A 12,430-nucleotide genomic window follows, 5' to 3' on the forward strand; every position below is an offset into this window, starting at 1 on the left:
TAGACTTATTACCCAGAGGCTCATTGTTTATGACACATTATTGAACCTAATTAATTTGAAAAATTCATGGAATTGGCTTCTGTGACACACAAATCATTTGGCATTCACCTCTGAGTGATTATTCTATAATGTTAAAATGACAAACAGGAAAAACAAATAATGTCATTTGCTGGTGAACCAATAATGAGCAGTTGATATTTTCAACATATCCACATTAAAGCAGTAATTTTAAGCAAGGTACTCAACTGGTTCATCAACTTTGTTTTAAATTATAGTCTCTTGCAGACAGTGTCTTGGGAGAGAGAGCCTGATTACCAGCGAGCGGCGTTACATTGAGGTCAGGGTTTTTCTTCTCAGTTGCCTTTCTTTTAACCAATGGGCCTCGTGGTATTCAGCTACCAACCTTAACACTAAGAAAACACAACATTCTCTCATGGTCCAAAAGACATCAACCAGAATCTTGTTCCTACAAGGGAATTTGCAGAAGATATAAGCCACTCCAACATCTTTGAGCACAGCCATAGGCAAGTCATTGGGGAAGCGCTAAGGCAGTACCGAAAGCAGCTCTTGCCATCTACAACCTTACAAATGCAACTCGGCAAGCAAGACAGGAGAACAATTAAAAAGAGGAGGGTCTGTTACGAAAGGGAGGTCTAGGAAAGTCCTCGAGCCTGAGACAAATAAAAAGAGCCTCAGTATTAGCTTATCTTACAAGTGAGACAGAACACTAATATTTTAAGTTCTGTTATGCAGAGAGCTTTGCGTATATATAAACTCACACATGTGGATAGAGACACAAAATCATAGAATCTCAAGGTTGGAAGGAACCATGTGGCTTATAAACCATCACTATCCATTCCCAGTCCAGCACTCTAACACACAATCAGCACCTTCATCTCAAATTCCCATCTAAGACATTATCCAAAGAGGACATGAGAGCTGCAACTCTTAAGATTCCAGTGCTCAGCCAGGTAACTGGAACTAGGGTAGTTTTTTAATGGGAAGTGGGAGACCAAGTCGTACTTCTCCCTCTGGCCCTGGAAAGAGCCAGGTGTCAGTCTTAGCCAACAACATTCTATCCTTGGAGCAAGCACATGATACAGGGGAACCTAGTGTGTGCCTTGAATTTCACAGAGCTAAAAAGACTAATTAAGAATGTGTTCACCTAGCTTAGGAAGGAAACTTCACTGGAACTGACCAGGGTCCTAAAGAATTACTGCTGGGACCAGGCTGCTGTGCCATCCATAAACCTACCAGCGAGAAGACACTGGCCGCGACACTTCCTCGCCCCGAAGCTCTGCTACGGTGTGTGTTCTGCACAAGGCCAAACCTTTCACCACTTGGGCAGATCTGTCTGTCAGTGGCTTCAGTTACAGAACACACCCTGATGTCCAGGGCTTGCAGACAAAAAACAGGGCTTGTTTTCCATTTTACCAAATGAAGCCGTCACAACTTAGTATGGGTTGAGTGGGGATGCTGAATGAAAGTCTATAGCAAAGAGAATAAACCCTTTTTTTTGTTAAAGCAAATTTTCCCTTCAGGGAATATACAAGTACACATGCATAGCAGTGGGTTTTAAGCAGAAACATCATTCAGGCCTAACTATGGTATGAGCATCCTCACCCCAAATTATATTAAAATCATTTTAATTACTAGCTATCTCTTCCCCTCCCTGAACCCTCACCTACCTCCCTCTTAAAAATGACTCATTCGATTAAAATTCTATTTTGAGTCAAGGATATTTGCATTGAGATGACTGGGGCTCTGCAGTGGACCAAGACTTCAACCTGTACTTCACCCCATTTTTGAAAAAAGGGGGTGGAGTGGATAAAGATGTTTCTGGAAGGCTTCCTTCTTAATTATCTTTATATTAAAGGAAACGTGGCAATGCCTCAGTACCACTGTCTCCACAATAAAAGGCAGTAAGAAGGGGGAATTGCATGTTATGATGAGATACTTTTTACAGATGGCTTGAGTTAATAATGGACTTAAATCAAAATGGACACTGCGTCTCCAACATTGGCCTGATGTTTATCACCACAGACTCTTGGAGGTCAGACTCAGAGCCACAGCGCCTCTTCGACGCAAGCAAGCTCAGTGCAGGCCACTGCCTCTCGAACCGAAATGTTTAAATTGATCTTTCTGTATTCAAGTGTTCACAGAAGATTATTTCAAGAGGACAAGGGGAAAATCCCCCTAGATGAATAACCCAGCAGTTAAAAATGCTTTAAAAGTTTTTTGAATAGTCTGTCTATATTTGGTTTGAGTTCTGGAAATAGGAAGTAAGAACAGCCTCATTAAAGGTACAGAATGATTCTAAAGCAAACCTAAAAATGAGGGTCGAGATCAGAAATACGGTTTGTATGTTTTGTTTTTAAACCAAAAAAAAAAAAAAAAAGGTGCTGACACATAGCACAAATTCATAGTGAAAAAGGGTCTTGCTAAAAAAAAAAAATCCCCAGGATGTCAGCAGAACAGTACATAATGTAACATCTTCTGCTACTTAAATGAAAACATTTAAAGAAGGGGAAGATAAATCAGTCAGATAAAAACTACACGTACAAAGGCTTTTTCCCTCTTTCCACAGCTCAGCTCCTGGGACTGAAAGAACTAACCGAATAATGACAATATAAACATTTCATCCATCCTGAAGGCTTTTCTGTCCTAGAACTGGTTTGCAGCTCTCATACCCTCAGTGGCTCAATTCCATGGTTCTCTTTCACCACCTGGAGGGAGCTGTCCTTTCCCCAAGTGCAAAAAGGAAGGAGGGAGAAATAGAAAAACCGGTACACACTCCAGAGTGAGCTGAAGCCAGTGTTACACGTTAAGTTGGTTTCCTGGTTGCTTTTATGATTAGGGGCTGAGGATCAAGTGTCTCAGTTAAATAAATACAGGAAAATAGAATGAGAGAGCCCTGGTGTCTTATTACGTTTGTTTTAAAGGACCCTCCTTAGGAACACAGGCACTGTGTGCTTTTTGGGGGCTGAACATACTGAAATAGAGAGGTACACACTCACAGAAAAAACGCCAAGCAGTCTTAATAAGGGATCGGTCTGAAATATGTGAAGAGGATAAATAAAACCACAGTGACACCAAGAGGGGCCAGTGTAGCATAATCAAGAAGCGCTGGTTAGGGAAGTCAGAGGAACTCTGCTCCAAGTCCTGGCTCTGGCTCTCACTAGACACCTTAAGTGACTATCTGCCTGAACCTTGGACTAGTGATCGAAGGGCAGTATTTCACTTAGCTACGGTTTGAAGTAGAATGATGAAAACTGAGAAACTTCGGCTAAGAGCTGAACTGAGGGTAAGAACAGGACAGAACTAAAAAGGTAAAGATGACCACAGAATCGAGGTCTTTATTTCAGTCCTGGGGACTGGACAGGGCAACACAGCTCAAAAAAAAAAAAAAAAAAAAAAAAAAAAAAAGCTGGGAACAGACCAATAGTTGGTCAAATTTGATATGGGGAAAAAAGTACAACTTGAAAGCCACAGCCAAACCTTCAACACCCAAACACATTCCATAGGCCACAGACTGAGATTTTCTAGAGAGGAGTATAATCAAGGCCGACTTCTGGGGTGACATTTTTGGTAACATTCATATACAATTTAAATATTGTTTTTTATGAAATCAGCCTCCTCTCTCCCAGCAGGAAAAAAAAAGAAACAAAAAGGTTGAGCTTTAATGAAACGCAAAGCAGAGTCGCTCTATTAATTTTCGACAGCTATGTCACCCCCTCCCCCAAAACACTGAACTCAGACACACAAACAGGAAAGAGACAAAGTATTTCCCAAACAGACTCTGACTCCTTCAAATGCTGTCCCTTAGGGAAGAAGGAAAGTGATCTGACATGTCTGTAATGAATAGCCCCAGTTCCGAATACTGGATTCCTACAGCAAATGATCCCCTTGTCACTACTTTCTGAAGGCAGTGACAGAACTGAACAGTGACCTGTGGGAATGGTGGTGGTGGGAAGTCTCTGGAGGGGTCGATTCCTTCAACTCAGCCTGGCATTAGACCAATCAGAGCAACTGCAGCAGCTGCATTCTCAAAACAGGAGGTGGTTCTGAAAGTTATTTCACAGCTCAACATCACGCCTAGCTATCATCATTATATAAAAAGGTAAACACCAATCCTTTGCTCATTCCAAGTTTGGGTTTTCAGCCCCTTTGAAACAACAAAGAGTGTACCCACTTCAGAGGCCAAAAAGGAATCGGCCTGCCAGCCCAGCCAGAGCAAAGGAGCTGCCCCAGATAAACAGTGGTTAGCTCTGAAGTCATCCGAACAGAGGACACTTTTACATGAACTTCTTCTCCGTTTATACCATCACTTCAGTTCATAAACACGTCAAAGTTTTGAGAATAATTTTAGAAACCCAGCTAATAAAGCTGGCTCGTTAAAAAAAGAATAAAGCCATCTCGTGACCAAGAGGAGACAAAAGACACATGAAACACATTTTTCCAAAGAAAAAGTTTTCTCCCTCAAAAGCTGTTGAGCCAGTGAGTCCCAAGTGGCCAGAAACTTTCTGGAAGCTGCTGACAATTTTGCTCACCCCATGTTGCCATTCAGCTTTTCCAAGACAGGTCAGCTTGCCAAAAGATTGAACTGTTTACTAATTAGTAAGGAACAGTTGAGAGCAGGAGGAAATGAGAAGGGACGGACTTAGGGCAAGAGAGAGCAATGAAAGAAGTGAATTAAGTGATAAATTATTTACTGATACTTACAGATCCTCACAGATATACGAGACCTCAAGGGCAAGCAGGGAGATTTGGAGCCAGGTGCCAATCTTCTTCGGCAAGAAACCAGAGGCTTACCTCTTTGCTGTTGGTGGCATATTTGAAAAGCAGATTCCTTGGTAAGGATGCCTCTGCCTGAACCGAAGTCCCTCCATCGGCACCAGAATCCCAGGGGTGGTCGTTGACAATGTATGTACACTTCTCCTCAAACTCAGCCTCTGTCCAAAGAGTCATATCCGTGTCCTCCATGTCCATTTTCATGGTCCCCTCTGCCAACCCTGGAAACTTCACAGCACTGGAGCTACACTTGGGGGCAGCCTGGAAGAGAAGGGAAAGGCCTTTAATCCCCATTGTCCTGTGGCTCCTCGAGAGGCTATGACTAATACCGTCGTCTGAAGACTCTGCAAGCAGATGCAGAGCGCCTGGTACAGTTGAGTAAGAGCCAAAAAGCTGTATAAAGACAAATGCCTTGGAAAAGCAAGGTTTTAAAAATCCTACCCTTAGTTTAAAAAAAAAAGTGTGGTAATTTCATTGGGGGAAAAAGTTAAAAAAAAAAAAAAAAGAAAGAGAAAGAAAAGAGCCACCTCCAAACAATCCCTGGCTTTACCTCTCCCAGCAGGAAAATGCTGCGGGCTCTCAGTCCTCTGTCCCAGGACGCCTGGGGTCATGGCCGCCAGACCCTCAGCGCTGTGGAAAAGCTGCCTCAGAAAAGTGTCACAAACAAGGAGAGGAAGAGGAAGGAGCTCTGTCTGCCTCTGAATGAAGCTAAAAATGGAAAGCGCGTGTGGTGCAGGAGCGGAACCCAGCCTGCCTTTTCCAAATGGGGAAGACTGAACTTTCCCACCAGCTCCCAAGGCAAAACAACTTTCAAAACAACTCGCCCCCCCCCTCCCCGGGCTGCAGCGCGATCTCTTTCATCCTCTCGCAGGGAAGACTGAAAAGGGTTGCATCCTGCCAGCATCACTGAGCTGCCGCTTTTCAGAAATCGTCTGGACCATAGGAAAAGAGGAGGAAAGATGGGTGAAGGGGTGAGGGGACACAACTCCTGGCGGTTTCTTTTGACTGGTGGGCATTTCAAGCTAAATTGAAAAAGCAAAAACAAAACATAAAACTGTTCAATGGGATTCCCTGGAGAGAATTCCTTTAGGAGCCCTCAGCTACAAATAGCACTTTCCATTTAAATCTGAAAGTGTACGAATTCCCAGAAGTGGCTGATGGGCTACAGTTTATTGTAACTAAAGCTGTAACAATATAGGAGACTCAGAAGACAAGCTCTGCTTCCACTTACACACTGATAAGGGTATTCCCGCAAATCCCCGCTCACACGCAGGAAAAGTGCTTTCCAAAGAAAAAGAAAAGAAAAGTAAACGTCTGCAGTGTTTTCCCAATACAGATGTGTTGGGGGAAAAGTAGGAACGTAGGTATCATTTCCATGTAAGAACGTGTCCTAGTTAAAATGTAAACACAACACTGTCCAAGTCTTTCAAGGTGGCTTTTATATTCTTCTATTTCTTCCCTGAATATGACGCTCTTAAAAAAAAAAAAAGTCGGATTTGAAGTTGTCTTTCCCCTCAGTGACGATTTAAACAACCGTGCCTATTTCTATGTAGTTGCAACCGGTACAGTCATGTTGCCAACTAAATGTTAAAATAAAATAAAATTTTAAAATTAAGCCAACCCGGAATAGTCACTTTGACGGGGGTGGGCGGGAGGCACTATTGAAATTTCAATGAACTGACAATTATGCCTAGAACTGAAACGGTTAATGATTCATAAGGAAAAAGTCTTACAAATGTTTGACAGTACTAAGTGCCCTACAGCAGAAGCACTTCTGGTTTCTACTGCTGCTACGTTAGTACACACACACACACACACACACACACAAAGAAAAAAAGAAAGAAAAAAAGGGGAAAAAAAGAAAAAAGTTTTCAGATCAATTTCAGAATTAAAAACAAGACCAAGTTCCTTACCAAGGTCGTACCCACACGTTTTTCCAAGCAAATATCCAACATCGGAGACAAGTGTCGCTCATCCCTACGCAGTCCGCGTGTCCTCCGCGTCCCCTCCGGGTTGAGGCCGGCGCGCACCGCGGCGGCGCCCGCTCTGCTCCGGCCGCTGGCGCCCGCGTCCCAGCTCCCGGCGCGGACAGGTGCCGCGCTGCTCTGCCTCTCCGCAACACTGGAGGGCCGAGTGTCACCGCAGCACTTTCAGTCTATGTTAACGCGGCCGGCGGCTCGGCCCTTTCCCCCTCCCTGCTGCTGTAGATTTCCCATTCGTCTGATTCACTCCTACCAGCTGCCTGACGTGGGGGCGTGGCCGGCCACACCTGGACTGGGCCGAACCGCGCCGAGCTCAGCCCAGGGCTTTCCCCCGGCTCGCGAGTCGTGCCGCCGAGAGCTTCCTCTCTCCGTATCTGAATTTCAACACTTACTTGGAATCTTCTTACTTCCCTTTGAAGGCACTGAACCTCAGCGTTTACTCGGGCTGTATTGTATTCTAAATACTCCAGACCGCCCTCCTTCCTGCTGCGGCTTTATAAGGGGGCGTACATTCCTTCAATTCAGGGAAACCTAAAAATTACCCCAAATTGTTGTAGTTCCTCGGCTCAGATCCACAGTGACTGAACAGACGACACTTACGTGAAAACAGCACGTGAAAAGAGCAATTAGTTCTGCCTTTAATGGAAGAGGAGGTAGCTGGCTCGTCCTCCAGCTCCTGCCTGTGAAATATGCGTTTTCTCCCCCCAAACTTGTAACCTGCCGTTTCTCCTGCTAACTAAAGCACATCCAAATTTGTTCGAACTGACTTCCCTCTTTCAACTCTTCAGGGAAATAGGAAAAAGTTATAATCATACAGATTAAAATTTCTTCGCCTTTTCTCTCCTCCTGAAAAACCACAGGCAGACTTCCGAGGAGTGTGTGAGCATTGTGGAGCATGAATAGTTTCCTAGTTAGAGGGAATGTGGAACTGATCATTGCAAGTGGAAGGCAGACGGAGGCAGTAATTAGTGGGGCTCTTCGTCGGGAGCCCCGTCTGGCTTTTCCTCCAGCCCCAGTCAGCCCTCTGTGGAAGGAAGGACATCCTGTGATGATGGCATACAATGTCCTGTTTGTTTATTATTAAGAGCGTGGACCTCGCATTCCTGCTTCTCATTACAAAACAAACCAGATGCTTTACTTCCTTCAATGGTCTTGTGCCTTCAGCAAGGAATCCTCTAATTCAGAGAAACAATGATGCAAAGGGTCCATTTAGAGCAGGCACCCGATTTCAAGGACCCTTGAGGTCACTGGAACACAAGTCTCCCACTTTTCCTGCTTCCCTCACATAGGTGATGGTTTTTAAACATCGTCTCTCCTTCAGCCTTTAGGCTGCAGTGTCTTTTCTAACATTTTAAATACATGTGTGCATATTCCCCACACCCACTTCCCAACACACACACCACCATGTACACACACCCAGTCCCAACCTAATGATACCAACTTAGTCATACAATGAAGTGGACATGTGAGTATTTGTTTACAGGAAGAAACAAAACAAAGCAAAACAAAAGCCCAACTCCATCAAAAAAATGTCTGTTTCTCTTTCAAATTTCTTCTCTCTTTAAGGAAATTCTTCTAGATTTTTTTTTTTTTGGTTAGGGGTGGGCAGGTGGGAGGCAAAAGATGATTTCCCAGGAAATGGTATTTGTGTCTAAACTCCTTCCACAATCTCTGTAGGACAGAACAATTAAATTCCCACTAGGGGACATAAGTAGCACACACTCCCCCGCTCACTGCCTGGTGACCTGCTGTTGCATGTTCTGCCAGAGGGGACGCTGGTGCCAAGAGGAAACAAGACTTTTAGTCGGCAGAGGTGCTAGGGGTATAAAACTGAATGAACAATTCTTTCAAGAGTTCTCAGAAAGCTCCAAGATGATAATTAAACAAGAGAAATTCAGCCTTCTCGAGAGGGTTTATTAACTGATGCTGACTCAGCGCCACAATGGACAAAAAAACAACGTAGTCATGCTGAAGGCCAGACTGTTCCAACAGTCTCGCCTGCAGATGTTAAAAGAGTATTTCACTTCCCTTTTAGAATCAAACTCTGTTCTTAGGCCACATACACCCCGCAAGTGCTGGTGAGTCAACTGCGGTAGAGTAAGGCAAGGAGCACAAAGTTGGAGAATTGAGATGGGAAGAGGCTATTTTAAGCCAAATATTTACTTTAATGACTGGAAGATGCCAGTGAATCAACTCACTGTTAATTAATATCAGCCTGCACTCACCTTCAGAGGTGGTGAAATGGGCTTGAGTCTAGGGAGGACGCAGACTTCAAATACCAGTGTGGGGCTTTGCCAGGCAACCCTAAAATTAGTTCCAGGTGCCCTAGCTGAGCTGGAGAAGGCCACGAGTGGAACTTTAAGGAAAGTAAATTCTGAGACACAGTGTTGGACTGTAAAATCCTTCCAACAATACAAAAAGCACCAAAGCACACTATTTTTATTGTAATTATAGTAGTCAAGAGTGGGCAATAATATAATTTAAAATGCAAGCTGCAAAAAGGGAAGAATGAATAAAGGAAAGGAAGCAGGCCCCAATTATAAGAAAAAGCATGTTCACATAGTCCAATTTAGGTATCGTCCAGCACAAGTGTTAAGGGGGAAGGGACTGGGGAGGCGGCCTCCGAACTTCACTCACCCCTTCTAGTAGGCCCAAGCCAGCCTTTAGAATCCTGACAAGCAGGCAGATGTTGGCGCTGGTACAGCTGTGCATAGACCTATCTAAGGCTGCTGCTGTCTGGAATCTCAAGTCTCAAAGTGTTTGTTTCTAAGTAATAACTTGGTGTGTTTTTAGTCACTCTATTTTTTCCCTCCCTGTTAGAACACCAAAAAAAAAAAAAAAAAGCCAACCTCAGTTACCTGTATTAATCAGCAATTCTCAGGCAGAGTTCTCTCCTTAAAAGTGTTCACAATGGCAGCAAATCATGAATAATCCAAACAGCCCAGCTCTCAGAACCTCCCCATCTATTCCCTTGGATGGTGTCCTCACAACGGCTCGACAAAGCCTGACATTCAGGCTCCGCTGCTGCACCCGGCCCAGTCCTCAGGGGGCTGGGGATTGCCATGTAGGCGGCCAGAGGACAGGAGGGGAAGACGGTTGTAGAGTGAAGGGAAATTGAGTACCAAACCTGGAGACCTGACTCTCCTTGGGAACAAAGACATTTTTTTTCTTCCGAAGGAAAGTAAAAAATGAGATGAAATTTCGTGCCTAAGAGGAAACGTGTTTTCATTTTCTAATTCAACTCCTGCTCTACCCAAACAAGGTCAATGACAGACTAACCACATCAAGAGAACACACCCCCCTCCTCTCCCTGCTCCTTACCCACCCACCCACCCTCACCCCCCACACCCACTTCCTGTCAGTCAGGCATCTTCATGCTGGTAAACATTTGGGGGCCAACTGCAAGCCTGATCTCTAAAAGAGGGGCACCGCAGCTTTGAAGCCCTCCCACATGTCTTAGGGCCAGGCTGAACACTAGAGGGGCTCTTGGTTTTTAAACTTTTAACAGCCTTTTCATCTCAAATCACTGAGCTCGGCATTCTGGCTGCCTGCCTTTTTTTAAGCCGGACCAGAAAGGCAGGGATATGTGTGAGTGAGAGAGAATGTATGTATGACACATGCGGTGTGACGATGCAGTGTGTGTGTCATTGGTGTGATATGTGCATGATATGTTCCAATCATGGGTTGCATCCATTTAAAAATAGCATAAGCCTGCCTTCCCGTGACATGGCTCACCACCTCGACACTTTGGACAAACACATTCAGGGCCTAGACCTTGGGGTGGTGATCCTAGGGGGATTGAAATGACGTCAGTGTTTTGACTTCCTAAATAAGGGCAAAAAAAAATTCAGTAAATTGAAGACTCCAAGCCGAGCTCCGTCCCTTCTCTGGGCATAAAGATCTGGTAAGTGCCACCAGAGGACTTTATAAAACCCATACAGTGTCTGAGGTCTCAGTATTTATAACCAACTCCGTATCGTCAGACTTAAGGGTCTTCTTAACCTGTCCTTCAGACAGATAGTTGTGTTCAGATCGAACCATTTACCTATATTCTAATTATTCATTGAGTTGGACATCCACCAACTTAAAACATAACAACAGCCATGATAATCATTTCTATGTGATTGGCGAGGAAACCAAGGTGGATGTCCCATGTTTGTTTTTCTTCCTAATTATGTTTCTATTTTACCCAGTAGTCAGACAAGAGAGGGATTTACATTTCTGAAAAGGCTATAGGGAAGGACACAGGAAGGAAGACCATTTCTGATTCTGGAAAACATTTCCTAATCTTGCATTTGATGGGGCAAGGGAATAAAACAAACAGACCAACAGGGCGAAATACGGACTGTGAGTCAGGGAGGACGAGAGAAACAGGAAAAGGTGCACACCCTCAACTCCGCTTTCTCTTTCTTACCTCTTCTGTCCATGGAGGGAAGACGAAGAGTGGCTTCCACCCAAGAGAAGGAAGACCTCGGGGCAGAAGTTTGCTCCTCTCACCTTCCAGTGGGAGGAGAAACCACACTGAAAGGTTGGGGGCAGGGTGGGCTGGGTGGAATCCCAGGTGGAAGTACAAAGGAAGGATGTAGATGGGAGTGTGGTACCAGAGTGAGATGAAAGAGGGGCGAGCTGTCTTCAGAACAAAGGTGAACTGATGAGAAGACACAGCAGCCGGAAGGGCAGCTGTGAGGCCGGCAGCACCGGCGTGGGCAGGAGCCGGCCCCACAGAACAGGAAAAAGCACTCCACGGTGGGGCCTGTCACAGGGTACTTCCCTGAAAGCCCAGAGTGTTCAACAAAGGATGGAGGAAGAATGGCTGCTTATTAAAAATGGGGCTGACAGTTTCTTCTCATCCTTTCGAAGCAAAGATTCAAGATCATGGAGGCTCAATGTTGATGTGCCAGAGTGAGTTAGGAGAGAAAAGACAATTAATAGTGAAATCCTTTAACTCCCTATGAAACACAGAGCAGGAAAAAAGCAAAAGGACCTTTGTCATTTGTTTAAAGACAGAAAGATGTTCCCCATCCTCCAGTTCTGCTCCAAAGGGGATTTAAGATGTGGCCTGCATTGAGGACCACAGATCCAGCCCAATATCTCCTTTTCCGGCAGAGGAAACCAAGGGCCAGAGGTCAGGAAGCAGAAAGCTCATCTCTCCTGGCCCTCCTTCAATACCTGGATCTCACATAAAACTGGGAACCTGGCCGATACCAGCCCTCAAACATGCCTCTGCACAGGCAGACAGCAAAACCAGAACTTGGCTCTCTGCTCATGTATTATTAAGCAGCTTCGGGGCCTGGGGTGCAGGTGGGCTAGGGAGGGAGGTGGGGAGGAGACGCACCTATTGTAGCACCTTTTCAATGTTAAATTAAACCTGCCAAATTCAGTGCCTGGGCCTGGAGACCTGTGACTGGTCCTTTAAAAGCTTTCTTCTCCACCTGAGTTGTTGAGAGGTGCTGGAGGGAAGAGAAGGCAATACAATGACAAACCTAATTTAACAGACAAACTTATCTTTTGCAAAACTCTCTAATGTTGACTAAGAATATGCCAGGAAGCCTTTTAACAAGAAGATAGTGTGGAGATTGTGAAGCCGGCAACCCTGGCTTATCTGATCTCCATCTACAGCCCATTGTTTCTTGCAAGTACACAGGGGAGGCTGGGAC

General features: G+C 44.8%; 1 protein-coding gene across 5 annotated transcripts in view; it reads right to left on the minus strand.

Annotated features, from left to right (window-relative positions):
• PRDM1 (PR/SET domain 1) overlaps window positions 1-12,430 on the minus strand; it is a 60,383-nt gene that overhangs the window by 15,271 nt on the left and 32,682 nt on the right. For 3 of the 5 annotated variants that reach the window (XM_074368569.1, XM_074368568.1, XM_074368570.1), the window contains one exon: window positions 4,813-5,052. In XM_074368569.1, coding sequence (XP_074224670.1) covers window positions 4,813-5,052 — 240 coding nt within the window. Of the gene's footprint in view, window positions 1-4,812; window positions 5,053-5,341; window positions 6,522-6,704; window positions 7,849-12,430 lie in introns of those variants that run through there. The other 2 variants (XM_010965365.3, XM_010965366.3) reach the window with 2 other exon arrangements.

Source organism: Camelus bactrianus, chromosome 8 (genome assembly GCF_048773025.1).
Source record: "Camelus bactrianus isolate YW-2024 breed Bactrian camel chromosome 8, ASM4877302v1, whole genome shotgun sequence".
Lineage (NCBI taxonomy): Eukaryota > Metazoa > Chordata > Mammalia > Artiodactyla > Camelidae > Camelus > Camelus bactrianus.